General features: G+C 39.9%; 1 protein-coding gene across 1 annotated transcript; it reads right to left on the bottom strand.

Moving 5' to 3' along the window:
• Positions 1-1,129: 1,129 nt before the first annotated feature.
• nog2 (noggin 2) lies at positions 1,130-3,151 on the bottom strand. Its single transcript, XM_079862827.1, has 2 exons — positions 1,660-3,151; positions 1,130-1,567 (listed from the first exon to the last, which is right to left on the bottom strand). Exon 1 carries the CDS (start codon positions 2,401-2,403, stop codon positions 1,768-1,770), a length of 636 nt encoding a protein of 211 aa, XP_079718953.1. The 5' UTR covers positions 2,404-3,151; the 3' UTR covers positions 1,130-1,567; positions 1,660-1,767.
• Positions 3,152-18,398: the final 15,247 nt, after the last annotated feature.

The raw sequence follows: 18,398 nt of genomic DNA, 5'->3' as shown, positions 1-18,398 counted from the left end.
AGCGCAGTCTCCATGCACACACTGCACATTAGAGCATTTACTTCATTTGGTATCTCATTGGCCTCTGCCAAGGACAGAAAACATTGTGTTTAACTTTGGTCTCAAAGAACTCCCTGATTCACTCCAGCTTGGGTCATATTTTTAATGATGAATACACCCCCCCTTACAGAAGGCTGAAGTGCTCCGCCAGTCTGACGGCTGTGTGTTTTGAGGGCTAGTTTGTCGGGGATTGGCTTTCACACACACAGGCTGAAAGGGTTACTGTTCAATCTATTCTGCGCTCGCCAGAGTGCGCGGCCGAGTGGCGCCGGCGCGTCACACACACACACACACACACACTCTCTCAGCCTCCTCCAAAAAGCTCTAGACATCATCAAGAAACAGAGCTGACAACTGCCCCCACCCTGCGCCAAAACACAGCAGCAGCAGTGTATCTGTCACAATAACCTCAGCAATAACGCGCACTTTCCCTCGCAGTGACAGGCGCGCGTCTCGGGAACACGGAGAGCCGCTGTGCGCGTGAAGTCGCGTTTTTACGAGTCTCGCATCTCTTGAACTCGCAGACAGTGTGTTTGCTGACTAATTAACAGTCTGGTACCGTCAGCATCAGTTCACAGTCATTGTAGAGGGGTTGCAGTGTTTCTCACGCCGAGACTTTTGGACAAGAATCGGGCTCAGATTTCTGTCTCTCAGACTCCCCCTCCCACCACCACCACCACCACCCCCTCCTCTCTTCCCCCTCTTCCCCTTTCCAGAAGCTGTACGCCAGGAGCTGCTGGCTCTCCCTGCTCTATTTCACCAATGACAGTGTTTGAAAATGGCTGCATCATATTTTAGCGCTGTGTTAACATCAGCGCGCTTTTACGCACAGCGTTTCCATGCGGAGTATTTCCACAGCGTTCTAGGAGCAGGAACGGCACAGAATTTCACAGGAGAGAACGATCTGCATTCATTCTGCAACATATGCATCATTCAATATTTTTCATTTCTCAGATCCTTCACACTCAGTCCAAGTTTAACAGATTTTATTGCTAAAACCATGGCATTTACATTGACATGTTTATTATTATTATTATTATTAATATTCTCTTAAATTCATTTTTAGAAGTTTTCAAGTAGAATTTCTGGTATATTCTATTCTCTTCTCTTTATCTATACATACTCACAACAGTTAAAACAATAAATAAAACGTACACATTTGTTTTTGTTTTTTTACTAAAATACTATATGATTTTCAAAAGAAAGAAAAGGCTGAGTTCACGTGTATAATTTTCAGCCCAGACTCTTTTTGTTTTTTTTAAATCTTCATTATTGATATTAATATTTGTACAAAACTTCTAGGCATCAACGTAGTGTTCTTCTTCAGTCTCTATAAATAGAGTTCAGTGAGGAAAGTGAAGTTCTCTCTTGCGTCTTCGCAATAATTTCATAAAAATAACCACGAGCTGAAGTGCTCCTCGTGAGAATATATGGTCCTGATCCTTTAATAAAAATAGCTGCATTCTTCTTCGTCTTCTTCCCTTGACTTAAATATGTACATATATGTCATATACTTTGAATTAAAAAGCTATATATATATATATATATATATATATATATATATATATATATATATATATACATATATATATATACATATATATACATACATATATATACATACATATATATATATATTTAAAAAAATAGATTCGCTATGTGGCGCCACACATCCCTGTCCGTGGGTAAACAGTGCAATCATTGAGAATCGATCCACCCTCTCGCTGCTCAGCACGAGCACTTGCACTCGGAGATGATCGGGTACTGCACCGGTATCCACGTGCAGAACTTCTGCCTCAGGAACCCCTGGCAGTACCAGCGCAGGAAGGTCTTGGTCACCGACTTGACCGGCTTGCAGGACATGCCCTCGGGGAATGAGCACGAGCGCTCGCTGAAGCAGTTCCCCTCCTTGATGTAGCGCGGCCAGAAGCGCGCGCCCAGGTCCTTCCAAGTGTACAAAACCGGGCAGTGCGTGTACATCCACAGCCACTGCAGGAACTTCCTCCGCGCCTTCTTGCCCAGCTTGACGCGCCTGCCGTACGGCGTCTCCGCGAGGTCCAGCTTCTTGAGCTCGGGCGGTATGGGCATGCGCGGGAGCTCCGGGGGCGCGCTGGTGTTCAGCTGCGCGGGCAGGTGGATGGACATGAAGTTGGGGTCGAAGTGGCTCCCCAGCTTCTTGCGCAGCGTCTTCTCAGAGAGGTCCTGCTCACGCGGGTCGTACTCCGGGTCGGGCTCCTCGATGAGGTCCGGGACGGGCAGGTGTTCGCTGGGCGAGGGCCTCAGGCGCAGGTAGTGCTGGGCCGCGGTGCCGTGCGCGCACAGGAGCAGCAGTAGTAGCGGGAGCGCGCGGGTGATGCTGCCCATGACTTGTCTTCTGTGTGTCTATGGAGTGGAGTTGGCCCTCACTGCGCCCTCGTGCATAAATAGTCCGAGCGACAGCACGAGCGAGATCTTTTAATAGACGGCCGCGTGGCCCGGAATGACATGGGCTGTTTTTTGTTTTTTTCTTTCTTTCTTTCTTTCTTTCACAGGGATACTCGCTCAGGTGAGGCGTGCCAAGTGCGAAAGGTTCAAAAGCGTATCCTCATCGGACTTTCCTCTAGCGAAGCTGTTGGCGTGTCACCATGGCAACGGGATAGGATGGGATGGCACCGTTTCTACAGCCTGCTCGGGTTTTGTTGCCGGGTGCCACCCAAACTGGCGTTTGAAATGTCAGCGCGCCCGCGGAATGGAGCGCGTCTTAGCCAATGTTATTTTTACGCTCTCGCTCTCTCTCTCTCTCTGAGCGCACAGGCTCCAGTCCGTCCCGCCGAACCGGCGCTGCTGACCCGGGACGAGAGCCGCTCAGTCTCTCCTCAGAGCGGGCAGATCCTGCAGAACTCCGCGCGCAATCAGAACCTCAACCCGCGTCTAGAACATGTTCGGCGTTAGTCCCGTATAAAACCAGACTCTTGACAGTTCCGAGCAGTCCTTTACACGTCACGCGTTCCCGCGAATATCTGCTGCATGTTCTTCATATCCCCGCGGTGTCAGAAATCCGTCCGAAAACTCGCCTGGTCCTGATCTGGGACAGAGGAGAATGAGCGCGTCTGGAGGAGAACGCCTCTCTTTCCCAAGTTAAATATCCCCTCCCATTCCCTCCCCCCTCAACTCCAAGAGCGCGCGCGTGTGTGTGTGTGTGTGTGTGCGCGGGGCCAGCTCACCAAGAACCCTCACTCTGACTGACAGCAGAACACACACACACACACACACACACACACACACACACACACACACACACACACACACACACACACACACACACACACACACACACACACACACACACACACACACACACACACACACACACACACACACACACACACACACACACACACACACACACACACACACACACACACACCACAACAGCTCTAGATTTATCACAGGCTGTTACAGAACAGCAACCAGAAAACACACATTTGGGATTTTCCATATCTTGCACATTCCGTGACACTTAACCCACCTATTATGATGGTCTTGCACAAATAATGTTCAAGTGGAAACCTTATAATTCATTCATACCACATTCAAATTACACTCTGTGCTGGATGCATTGGTCATCTGGGGCTTTGGCACATATTAGCATGATGCATATTGTGTATTTATTTAAAGGATAATTATTTTAATGCTTTTCTTTCCCCTAATAAAGCCATTTTTTTTAGTAGTCTGACATGGCTAGTTGTGCCACACACACACAGGCAACATCACTTTTCCCAAGGAAAAAGAAAAACAAAGTGAAGTGCTTAGGAATCCAATAATTGGTCCATTAAAGCGCCTCTGGTTTGTGTGGAGGTTTGTGGATTCGGCTTCGACCTTTGCTCTTGCCACCGGCAGAAACCAACGCGCATGAACTCTCGGGGTCACCAAATAAACGGCCACAATTAAGTGTTTCAACAGGCCACATAGCGAGACGTGTCACCTCTCACGGTGCCTGGCGTCCAAACGACAAGAAAAAAATTCAGCACCACCATCACTATCATCCAGAAGCCGAGCAGCTCTCAGGTGAACAGGAGTAAACGTTCAAATCTCCACAATTAAATTGTGCACGAAAAATGCACGTGTAAAACTTTACAATAACTAGTCATTAACGATATAAAAAAAGTCAAAATATTTATTAATTCATCATTAAACTTGAGCATTATTTAATAACTATTTAATAATGCTCAATAGATGTGATATTATTGCTGGATGTTCTTAAAGGGGGGGTGAATTGCTGTTTCATGCATACTGAGTTTTTTACACTGTTAAAGAGTTGGATTCCCATGCTAAACATGGACAAAGTTTCAAAAGTTAAGTTGTACGTTTGAAGGAGTATTTTTGTTCCAAAAATACTCCTTCCGGTTTGTCACAAGTTTCGGAAAGTTTTTTTCGAGTATGGCTCTGTCTTACGTAAGATAGGGTGGAATTTCCTTATATGGGTCCTAAGGGCACTTCTCCGCGGCCGCGCGCGCACTCGTAGACCAGAGAGAGAAGAGAGCGAAAGCAGTACGTTACCTCAAAGCGCTATGCTCGGCTTTTAGGGAAGTCAGTGTCACCAAAGAAGTGGGTTTTTGGTTGCCAGGGCAAGACAACCCTGCACAGATTCCCAAAGAACCCAGCGTTAAGGGAACAGTGGATGGAGTTTGTTTTTTCGAAGCATCAACAGAGGTTGTGCAAGACTCTTTGTTCCCTGCATTTCGACGATGATTGTTTTATAAACAAAGCCCAGATCGACGGATTTGCAGATCGTCTAATGCTTAAGGATCGAGCAGTCACAATGATAAAGGTTCGCTGTCGCATGCGGTGAGTAAACTGATTCAAATGTGTCTCTGTGTTGTTGTTGTCCCGCCCACAGCCCGAGAGCGCTTAGGTGCCGGAAGTAAATTTCCCATTCATTTCTCCCATTGACGTTTTGGAAAATCCGTATCTAAAGAGTTTTAGAGCATGTGTGAGGATAACCAGCTACGGCTGAACTCATAGGCATACAACATATCATTACGAGAAAATTCAAAAAAAGTCAAAGGTACAAGACTGTGTACATATTTTCATTTCCGAGCGAAGGAACTACTCATCCCATAAACCACCGCGCCTCACTGAAGTCGACTGAAGCCACAACCGCGAAAGAGCCTTTAGAGCGACTTTCAAATTTGACGACAGCCACGCGAACTTTTTCTTGTGCAGTTTATAGCAGTTCTTTCAGTAGTAATCGTGTAAATAATAGTGTTTTTTATAGGTATCGTGTATTTTATATCGTGTGCGTGTGTGAAAAGCGGTTAACGATAACGTTAGCAACATGGTGCAGTGCTTTGTACCTGACTGCAATCACCGCTCAGTGGTCAACACATAACGCCACGATCTGGCGGTCCGCGGCGTTCTGCTCATCAGTTTCAGCGGCCCACGGGCAGGTTGCTGACAAATGCCTCAACAATTTCCCACTTGTGGTCCATGCTCGTTTTATTCATGAAGTTATAGTTAATCCTTAATTTTAATAACATTTAATGTATTTTTTTTTTAATAACAACAAGTGAAAATTAAAAAGTGATGGTCAGCAAACCAGAAAGTGCATCATATTCAGTTTATTAACTTGCCATGAATTATTACACAAATGTTCAGTAAATGCATGAAGAGGTATGCCTAAGCTAAATATTGTTTTGACAGTGGCATCATAAAATGCTTGATATGACTCATACCATATGAAGGCTACAGTAGCCTAGCTAAAGTGAACGATAATGCTAACTAACGTTGCCATCTCCCTGCAAAACTCACCACAACTTTGTAAGTCTTGTCCCTCATGCTGGCCCTTACAAAACCCACAAGCTGACCCTCGGACACGCTACACTCAACTACATGACCCGATTTGAAGTTGTTTTCACCCCTTTTAACACTTTTGTTTTCCTCCTTGAAAAAAGCCATCATGGCAGCCAAGGAGATCATGATTGCACTGATAAATCTACCGTGCAAAAAACGCAACACACGTTTTTTTTTTTTTTTTTTAATGATCTTCAGTCTTCACGGACTTTCGCGGGGTTTAACCAGACAGTTACACGAGCTCCACCAATCAGATGCATCACTGTGGGATTGTGGGATTGTTCAGGATTGTGGGTAATGAAGTACTTCTCCAAGACATCGCGAATAAAAGGCATTTATCTCAAAACAAGGTTAGTGCCCCATGAACTTTTGGCGGTTATATGAGCATATACAATCGCTTAGTACAGCCGTAGCTGGTTTTAAGTCTACCATGTATGGTTATGTTTTTATGGCTTATACCCCAACTGTCAATGGAGAAATTGTATTGAATTTTTACTTCCGGCACCGGCTGTGGGCGGGACTGTGATGCTCTATAGCACACCGCCCACACGGCCCGCCCCCAGCCGCTCGGTTTTTTTCCGGAAAGACTCGGTACAGCCTATCTTTCTTTTATAAATATAATAAAAGAAGGATGCAATACTACTCTATAGGTACTCAAGATTAACAGGAGATTGAGTGAAAATGAGCATTTCACCCCCCCCCCTTTAATGAGCGTGTTATTTGAAATGTCTGTGGTGATTGCAGAGGCTGGAGGGATCTCCCTCTGTGAGCTGTGGGCTTCATGACATGAGGAGTGTGAGGAGTGTAAGGCATGTAAAGCAGGGCCCCAGCAGTCTGTGGATGTGTGGATGTGTGTGTCGGTGGCAGACTGTCTGGCTGCGGTTCTGTGGTTCAGCTGCCGGGGTCACGGCGCATATTGACCGCTAGAGGGCGCTAACGAGAGAGGCGCACTAACGCTGCACTAACACACCATCAGGAACATTCAAACAGCTAAACATGTCCTGGAATTTTAGTTAAAGGAGCTGTATGTAAGAAATGTATTTCAATTAATCATAAAATGGCCCTGATATGTCACTAGACATTAAGAAATCATGTTCATTTCAAATACTTATATCACTGACAACAGTAGTCCGGCCAGGATATTGTCATTGAAAAGTGAAGTTGCAGCCCTCAACTGATGTTGATGTTGTCATGTTGTGTTTTGGCCTGATGCCCCACCCTCAACCTATCTACCAATCACGAAGTCAGTTGTGTTTCGGCATCCGGGTTGCCAGCTCAGCTCTAGTTACCACAGCTGCAGCTACAAACGTTTGTGCTGGATCCAGCAGCCTATCTGGCAACCTCGAGTCAGGGGGGAAGGGGAGGGGATACACCGCTCTACAGTAATTTGAAAGTGATTGCAGTACCAGTTTTGGCCACAATCTTACATACAGCTCCTTTAAAGTATTTTCATATTGAACGAATGAGCTTCTGATGTTATGCAATAAATAATGATCTGATAATGAATGTTACTGTAAAGTGTTAAATAAAAAAATGATGTAGCTAAACCCAATCAGGTCCATCAGTTTCATTCTCGCAAACTAATTCCCATAGTTTTGAATATATCTCAACTGCATCAAAACACTTTTAATCTGGCAGCATCTCAACAGACATATGGTAGAATTCACTTAAAAAATGATTCAAGATCTAAAATAATAAAGATAGACCCATATCGACCCTCAAATACTGCAAATATATGAGCATCTAGAGACAGAACTAGAAACTAGAACGATGGATGGATGGACAGATAGATATACACATAGACAGATAGATAGATGGATGGACACATAGACATACAGATGATAGGCTATATAGTGTAGCTGGCCTATAATATTGTTGACTCGTGATAAATTGCTTAATGTCCAATAAACGTACATATCTAACGTGAATATCACATTTGATGCTCAAAGTAACTGTGTCGTTCAGTCAGAGTAAACAAGCGAGTTGTCACTCATCTCTCGGTCTCTGCTCTCGTTTCTCTCAGTGTTTCTCTGGCTCAGTGTCTCTAACTGGAAGCAGATGCTGGGAATCTGGGCTCGTTTAGCGCTGCCTGTTTGAAGATTTACTCTTTATTCTTTCTGAAGCTTTCACTGTAAGCCTTGTAAACAGCATTAAATTGACGAATCTCTGTGGCGACAGCGATGGAGGCCGGTGCCGCGTGTTTATCGCGATGTAGAGATGAAGTGCTCGATGTAAACGAGTGTTTGGGCCGGTCCGATAAGAAATATCTTTGTGAGTTGGTACCGCGGGATGATGTCATACCTTACGTCCAGCATATGGGAGCAACGGCGTTTGATTGACAGCTCAGACTGTGAGGGTTTTCAGGGACACAGCATGGGGACGCTTCCCTCTAAATGTGTGTGTGTGTGAGAGACTGAGCGCACAACTCCAGCACAACACAACTCTACTCTTCTATTCAGGCCTAACGTGTTGCACAGAAAGGGGAGGAGAAGACACAGGAAGAAAAGAAAAGTGGAAGAGGGGGTGGGCAGGAGGTCAATAATGATCTCTCGGCCTCATTTAATTGGGATGCGGTCAGTGTGTGTGTGACTTCACTGCATTCCAGCTTGATTAACCTCATTCATGTTGCCTAAAATTAAAATGAATGCGAGAAAATATCCTGCTGGGACGGAGAGCTGGGAAAAGGAAGAGACCCAGGGAGAGGGCATTCCCAATGCGAGGGGGGCGGGATGACATCACATTCCTGGAGCCAGATTCATAATAACCACAAGATATTGCTGTAAACGTAATTCAGCCCGTCTCAGAGGCCAAATGCGTACGGTTGATGTGCGAGTGGCTGCGTGTGCCCAAATAATCAGTTTGACGGCTCAATCGGATTGGAAAGACTTCATGTAAACGCTTCAATCGATCGGGTTGAAAGGGCTGGACCGGAATTCATCCAATTAACATGAAAAAGAAATACGACTATCTTGCATTTATTTGAACTTTCCGCCAGCTAACCACTCCGTAACCCAAAATGCACTTGCAAAACAAAACGTACTTCTAATCTAATCACATTTTCTTATATATTTGGCATGTTGGCTCACTTTGCACACAATACAATACTGAAGTTTGTCACCCAGCACACATTTAAATACTCATATTTTGTTGTTTTGTGCTAGTGCACACGCTACACAACACATGAAACACTATCTAATCATTGGATCAATACGTCAAATGAACAACCGCCATGACATTTCAGAGCTGATAAAATCATTTCTGTAAGAAGAAACTTCTCACAGTACATTAAAGATTCTTACCAACTCCACAAACTTTGTAGTGTATATACACCGCCGGGCCAACAAAAAGTCACTGTTTGGATTTAAATAGGCAAAAAGAGTCTATGATTGGATCATTATTGCAGTGATTATTATGTTTCTAGCATGTTATATGTTTGGCAACAGTTCTTCTAACTCTAACTGATGGAGTGTGTAGCTTTTCATTTCTGAAACAACCATGTATGAAGAACATCATGTTCATATTCCAGGATGATAATATCCAGATTCATCAGCCTCAGATTGTGAAAGAAAGGTTGTGAAAATCATTTTCTCTCATGAATCCAGAGCTTAAATTCATTGAAAGTGTTTGGGATGTGCTGGAGGAGACTTTACAGAGTGCTGGACTCTTGCATTGACAACACAAGATCTTGATGAAAATAACATCACAACATTTATTTCCATCAATGAAACTGGTTTATTTCCTGATGAATCCTGACATTGTCATCCTGGAATATGAACATGATGTTCTTCATACATGATTGTTTCAGAAATGAAAAGCTACACACTCCATCAGTTAGAGTTAGCAGAACTGTTGCCAAACATATAACATGCTATAAACATAATAATCACTGCAAAAATGATCCAATCATAGACTCTTAAGCTTTTTTTTTGTCCGGCAGTGTATATTGTTTTTATACTTACAATCAACGACTATCTTTAGTTTTACATGTTCATGGGATCAGTTCAAGTGCCTTCCCAACTGCTTATTTCCATTCGGCTTCATACTCTATTAAAGACTTTTTATGAAGCCTATTTCTATGGCGCAATTGAACAGGAAAACACTTCCAGAACCAACACCGCTGAAAAACTATTCTCACTTTCACCATGGACAGACAAATGACTAGTTACTAAAAACTTTGTGGTGTTGTGTCTGGTTAGGACACGCTGTCAGGAGAACCGAAACACACTTAGGAACGTAATCCTACCGAGTCCTTTAGATTTATCTGCTATCTGTCCCGCTGTCACACTCACGGCTGTAGATGTTAAACACTGTGTGTGTGAGAGAGAGAAAGGCTCTGCGAGGTGAAAGGATAACTCTGAGGAGTGTGTGTGAGTGTAGTGAAGATGCCGATGGCTCTGAACACACACTGTGAAATGCCTCAGTGCAGCGACAGCATGCAGAACAGCACAGGACAGAGACGCTGTAGACACAGAAGATGTCCTGAATATTGACTCACACTGGTGATCTAATCAAAAGACACATAAACGAGCAGCTGCGGACAAACACGGAGAAAACAAACATCCCTCATTCAGCACAGAGAGAGAGAGAGAGAGAGAGAGACAGCTGGACCGTCTCTGATAGACCTGCACATATACACGCTTGCTAAGTGATTCTGTCACTCAATGATATAGTCAATCTATTGAAAATCTATTGCATCTTTAGGAAACTTGGTGACATAAAAAAAAAAGAAAACTTAAAAATGATGATGTTTCTCAATTTTATATCATAAAAATACTGCAAAAAAGGAACGGGCATCAAAAATATATTGTAAAAGTGTTGCTAAAAAGTATACAGAAATGACAAAAATTGGGTTGAGTATCAAAATCAAAGCTACCGAAAACGTAAAGAAACTGCACACTTAGAAAGCCTCCATGGATTTAATAAGAGTTTATGCTTTAAGTCATTTTACTTTTCCTCAGATAAGTCTAAGGAAGTCTTTCTAATCAAATCTGAGGAAAAGTCGAAGGGCTCAAAACGTCGCTATTTATTAAAATCCGGTACTATGGGAGCTTTCAAAGCAAGCAAAACCTTTATTTATGTTTTTCGATTTATGATTTTTTTTAATGGACATTGCAATATTTCTATGATATCATTTAGAAACATCATGATTATTGAAATTTGAAGCTTTTTATTTGACAACTACAGCATCTTCCTGACAAACTCTATCGCCCCCTAGAGCACTGAGGTTTATCAGCGCCACAGAACGATCCATCAGAGCATTACCGCTGAATCACTTCCAGCTCATCCCTGAGATTTACTAAAAAGAAACAATCCCGGTTACATTAAGGCACTTAATGTAAATCAAGCCCTGTGTAGAGTTAGAGTTCAATATGAACTTCAATATCATGACCGCATAACGCCGGTAACTTTCAGCTCAGAGCTCCAGCCTCCACTCACTGGAACGACATCAGAAACACATCAGACGAACGTCCTCCTTCCATCTAAAAAGGACAATATGGATATATTTATAATACAGATATTAAACACACTTAGAATAATTTACACGAGACCTTTAACAAAAAATACAAGCCTTACATTTAACATTTTAACCCCCACAGATAGACAGATAGACAGACAGACAGACAGACAGATAGATAGATAGACAGATAGATAGATAAAGATAGATAGATAGAAAGATAGATAGACAGTCAGACAGAGACAGACATATAGATAGATAGATAGATAGATAGATAGATAGATAGATAGACAGAAAGATAGACAGACAGACAGAAAGACAGACAGACAGAAAGACAGACAGAAAGATAGACAGACAGAAAGACAGACAGACAGACACAGATAGATAGATAGATAGACACACAGACAGACAGATATAGACAGACAGACAGATAGATAGATATAGACAGACAGATAGATAGACAGACAGATAGATAGATATAGACAGACAGACAGATAGATAGATAGATATAGACAGACAAACAGATAGATAGACAGACAGATAGATAGATAGATATAGACAGACAGACAGACAGATAGATAGATAGATAGATAGATAGATAGATAGATAGATAGAAAGATAGATAGATAGATAGATAGACACAGGCAGATAGACACACAGACAGACAGATAGATAGATAGATATAGACAGACAGATAGATAGATATAGACAGACAGACAGATAGATAGATAGATAGATAGATAGATAGATAGATAGATAGATAGATAAATAGACACATAGACAGACAGATAGATAGATAGATATAGACAGACAGACAGACAGATAGATAGATAGACATAGACAGACAGATAGATAGATAGATAGATAGATAAATAGACAGGCAGATAGACACACAGACAGACAGATAGATAGATAGATATAGACAGACAGATAGATAGATAGATAGATAGATAGATAGATAGATAGATAGATAGATAGATAGATAGATAGATAGATAGATAGATAGACAGATAGACAGACAGATAGACACAGACAGATAGAACTTTAAGTATTATTACTGTTTTAATGTATCTTATATTAAAAATGTAGCCTTGGTAAATCCAGCATAAGAGACTTCTTTAAAAAAAACATAATAAAAAAAATCTAACAGACATTCTGAGAGCTGGGTAAGTGTGTGTGTGTGTGTGTGTGTGTGTAAATGAAAGCCTTTCTAGATATGTGTTACTATAGATATGTACACAAGCACAGTCTCCTTTTATCTCACTCTCGTTCATCACTCCATCCATCAATCCAATCATATTTCTAAACAATGGCACAGCGTGTGTGTGTGTGTGTGTTTCTTTGAAGTCAGGGTTGAAGCGTGCTTAATTTAACAGTATGTGGTGGTCGTCCTCGCTGCAGATTCACTGCTACTGCTCAACGTAATGCCACACACACACACACACACACACACACACACACACACACACACACACACACGCATCAAACGGTCAGACGGCCCCTCTGACATCACTCTGTACGCACGTCCACTCCAGCTGTTGTGTTTCATCCAGGACACACCCACCGGCTTATGAATGATTATTAGTGTTATATTAACAGACATAATGAACACACACACACACTCACACACACACACACAGTCTGGCTCCAGTGGATTAGATGCTGCTGGCATTTGTTTTTAGCTTCTGCAGCGCGAGTGTGAATGCAAACACTCAACAGCGACCAGACTATACACACACACACACACACACACACACACACACACACACACACACACACACACACACACACACACACAGAATACATTGGAGTAAAACCTTCTTTGATAGGCTCTTTCACACCCTTCATAGAACAGAATCTCCACAATAAAACGACTGATCTGATTGGATTCTTTTTATACCAGTCGATACAAACACATCAGGCTGTGACTACACAAATATTCAATTCAGAATCAATGTGCAGAGTTGCTAAAAGCCTTGGTGATCTACAGTTGACCTCGTGAAATCTATTACTTGGCAGAAAAAATATTTTATTATTAACTTTTTATTATTAATAAATGAACCTACTACAGCAGCTGTTCTGATATTTCCCTGACAATCAGGTCCCTAACTTTGATCCAACCTTAAATATTAAACTTCTGCAAGCTTTATGGACAGAAACACTTTTTTCAAACTTTTTGAAAGAACAGTGTTAGATGGGTGTCTACTTTCTTTTTAAACTTTATACTTAAAGTACTTAAAAACCATCTAGCAACCATGCAGAACACCCTAGCAACTTATGAATGAGCAATAGTGTAACACACACACACACACACTCCTGCAGCGTAACGACTGCCAATGACAAGAGACAATCTAAAACTGATGTTACAAACCCTGCATTCACACCGCAGCTGTTTGTGGCCATATCTGATTTATCCCCTCACATGTGAATCTGAGAACATGTAAAAATACATGTATAAATATTTATATGAATGAATGAATGAATGAACAAACGAACGGCACACTTGATTTACCCTTGACATGAAGAGATCGGAAGTTGTTAGACCAAGTATATGGAGTGAGACCTCCACATATTACACTAGGTAAATAAAGAGTATAATGTAAGATGAATTATTATATATTTTATATACCAGCTTTAAGTTAATCTTAAAATAGTATGGGATGACATATTCATTTGGATAATATATTTTAAAAAATTGACAACGCATCAGAAAATGTTCACTTCACCTGTATTGACTTGATAATCTAAGATAACAGTGATTTCATGGCATGAGTATAAACACTGCTCTGTTTGTCTGAGCATCCGGACACTGACTCAACCAATGGGGAGAGTTTGGGGGCGGGACTATATGTTTGCCAACCAATGGCAGATGGGAAGAGTGTTCAGGAAACCTGTTTGAAAACAGTAAATTCCAGTTGTTGACACTTCGGTTTTCAACATCAACCCCGCTCCGCCACATCACATGACATTTTCAGCTTCAGCACACACGAACACATTACTTCTCACCAGAATCTCATCCTGGGACGCCTGGTTAGGATATGCTGAATCGGGCCACATTTAAAGGTCATGTGAACAACCTCACCAACACACGGTTATTATACTTAGGCTAAACTAAAACCCTAACATTTCTCTTACTTGATATAAAATAAACGTTAACTGAATAATAATATATATAAAATTGTAATACATTCAATATAATATAATATGATAAAGTAGGACTCTTAATGAAGTGGGAGCTTAATCATGTATAATTATGTATAGTGTAATGTAATATAATATAGTATAATAAAATATATTAAACCATGACATTTAATAAAGTAGTAGCTTAATCATCTATAATTATGTATAATATAATATAATATAATATAATGTAATATAGTATAATATAAAATAATATAATATGTTAAACTACAACACTTAAAGTAGTAACTTAATCATCTATAATATAATATAATATAATATAATATAATATAATATAATATAATATGGTAAAGTAGGACACTTAATTGAGTAGGAGCTTAATTATCTACAATTATATATGTTTTTTTCTATTATTATAATCTATTATTATCTGAAATAAAATGAAATATAAAAAACATGATAATCGCCAAGGCAACATTTCTCATTTTCATTTAATTTAACCTGATGTACTAAAATAACTAAAACTCTATTGCTGTATTTAAAAAAATCCCCAAAACACAACTAAATTTCTAAAACTTTAACTGAAATTAAAATGAATATGTTGAATATAAAAATAAAAACAATCAAAATATAATCTAATCTTAATGATAGTAAAATAACACTGCGCCAACAATCCGATTTGAGAAGATCAACATCAGGCAGAGAGTGTGTGAACGCAGGCGAACTCTCCCCAACTTTACTACGCAGAACTCACACTAAGACTGTGGCAACAAATAAACACACACACACACAATTTCATTCCATCTATGACACACAGAGTAAGAAAGAACAAACAGAACTATGCACACACACACACACACACACACTCTGGCAGTGTACGAGGGCAGTAAGGCGCCAGTGGAGTGCGCCGTCTCTCTGGGGAACAATACTGCAGCGCTTCATAAAAACTTCAAACGCTCCTGCCAAATGTTTTATAGGTGCTTTAAAGGGTTACGGCCCCCGGGGGTCCGGGTGGAGGAGGCGGGGTCTGTCTCACTCACACAAACGCACACAATATGCATATAACAGGTGAACCAGACGCATTTATGCACATCATTTCACTGCTATAAATGCACAGAGGACGGTGTGTTCGTATCACATATAGCCTTGCAGAACATCAGATCTTCAGAAGTACGTCCCTGCGATGGGAATAACAGTTTAAAGATAGAGGGGGAACCTAGTGATGAGCTCCTCAATTAGGATAGATATAATTAAATTCACACCAACATGTGTTAAACTACTGTATACTGGTGCAAAAAAAGTATTGTCTGATTGCCATATAGCCTTGAGGAAAAGTGCACTGAACTGTACTGAATGCACTTGTAGTGTACTTCAAATCTTTACAAATATAATGAATGAATGAAATATGAAATACTTAAAGACAGTGCACTTCCAAGACTGTTTCCTAACACACTTAAGTACACTTTAAAATAACGACATATTGAAAGTATTGCTTTAAAGTACATTTTAAATCATCATGTAGGCTATTCATAATCGTTCTGTGTAATAATACGCTTTAAAGTAGTACACTTATTTTGATGTGTTGTCTAACATACTAAAGCACATGTAAAGCTATGTAATATTATTCAAAATTACATTTAAAGTTAATCTATATGTACTAAATTGTAACTTCATTACAAATGTGTGATTGCAAATATATTTAAATACATTACAGACAAGTTTCAATAGAAATGACATTAAAGTATATTATAGTTTACCACAAATTAAACATTTAATTTAATATAAAGATGTACTTAAGTTTAACTAATTCCATCTAATATACATTTTAACTACACACTTTCATTTAATTGCAAATAACATGCAATTAGTTTCTGAAAAAATTACACTCAGTTCACTTATATATATTAAAGTATATTATTTTCAAATTAAGTATACTCTTTGTGTGCTTCTATACCACGGTATTTAAATGGGACGGTAAGGTACTTTAAACAAGTGGTGTCCAAAAGCATGGTATTTTCAGTGGGATATTTTATATTTTATAATACCATATACTTGTTTGTAAGAGGTGAGTGTGCGTATTGCAAAATGTTTATTTGAATATTTAATTTAAAATAAAACAAAATAAGAGTGAAAAAAACTCTAGCTGCTTTGGTCACTATATATTATATAAAAAGTATATGAATATTTAATTTAAAATAAAACAAAATAAGAGTGAAAAAAACTCTAGCTGCTTTGGTCACTATATATTATATAAAAAGTATATAAAAAATATCAAATATGTAAATGTTATATTTTTATATATTCTAAAAAATTTTTTTTTTAATATATATATATATATATATATATATATACATTCTAGATAAATAATATATACAAATATATGTGTATATATATATTATTTATCTATTATGTATTTATATTATATATATACACATATATATATATATATATATATACATATATATTATATATATATATATATATATACACATACACATACACACACACACACATACATACATAATAAAATTATATTAAATAATATATATATCTTTATATATATATATATATAAATATAAATATAAATAAATAAATAAGAGATGACAAGTTGTTAGATATATGGAGTAACAACTCTATTCATAAAAATAGAATAAGATGAATTAATCAATATAATAATAAAAAAGTACTAATTTTATAATCAACATTTTGGCCAGATTTTGTTTAACAGATTTTGTTTTCACAATTGTTTCTCTGTAAAGACGACATGTAGTCCTGCCTTAGATTCCGGCTGGATTATGCCAGCTAACCTTTTAGGAACAACCCTCTCATGGTTAGCGTGCCTTCAGCACCTAAAACACCTTAAAACACAGTGTGCGCAGGCAGCTCGCAGCGTTCGCAGCAGAGCCCCAGTGGGACGCAGGCGAGCTGTGAATCAGATCCATTCAGGGTCTTTTGGGAATGTTTTGCTAACAGTATTTGCAGATCCGCCGAGGGCTAAATTTAGCGCAGGTCTTCCCGGAGTCCACACGGTATAATTAGGAGGTGTGAGAACCCTGCTACAATTCTAAGGTTACTGTCGATAACCGTCACAGCGACGGCCTTAAAGGTGCAGCGTGTGTGTGGTCTTCCACACGCTCCGCTGCACTTTAATGTGTGTGTGAGGGAGCGCTTGTATAGCAGTGTGTGTGTGGTCTGCCAGTTTGTGTTGTCCGTGTTTGTTTGTGTGAGGGGAGCTGTTCTTGTGAGAGTGTGTGCGTATGTTTGTTGAGTGTTTCCCACACTTTGCTTAGCAGAAGTGAGACACTCAGTCAATCAGAGAGCGTCTATTATTTCACTGAAGACGACGGGGGGAGAGAATACAGTGGCCTTAAAACATATTTATACACTTAAACGTCTGAATTGCAATAGACACCAAATATCAAATCAAAAGTCAATTATTGTAATAAATGACAAAAACTGCACTAAAAGACGTTTGGCTTGAAGTGTTGACCATGAAGACTGTCAGTATTGTGTGTGTTTGTGGTCAGTGGATCAAGATGATGGTTGAATGAAGCTGAATTTTTTAGCATCAAGTTTTTTTGAATTATTAAAAAGTTTAAAAACGTTAAATTGTTAAACATCTAATTCTTTACAAAGAATGTTGATGTGATTTTTCCGTTACCCGACTGCTGAACTCTCTTATGAGGCGCGTGGAGCATTTCAGTGCAGAGAAGAGACTCGGAATCAGACAATAGCGGCTGGAGCTGTAAATTAAATGCTCATATTAATACACGTAGTAAACTACAAACACACACACACACACACACACACACTGCAGCTGCTCAAAACTATGCTTTCATCAAATGGACAGCCATAAGACTATGAGCTCATGCTAGGAGCACGCCACACACACACACACACACACACACTCTTAAGTCTCATGCCAAAACAC

This window comes from Squalius cephalus (genome assembly GCF_949319135.1).
Source record: "Squalius cephalus genome assembly, chromosome: 25".
Lineage (NCBI taxonomy): Eukaryota > Metazoa > Chordata > Actinopteri > Cypriniformes > Leuciscidae > Squalius > Squalius cephalus.
This window is presented reverse-complemented; position numbering and strand designations above follow the sequence as displayed.

Bases quoted from the DNA above. Each gene is read 5' to 3' on its own strand.
- nog2 (XM_079862827.1), bottom strand. From the start codon at position 2,403: ATGGGCAGCATCACCCGCGCGCTCCCGCTACTACTGCTGCTCCTGTGC.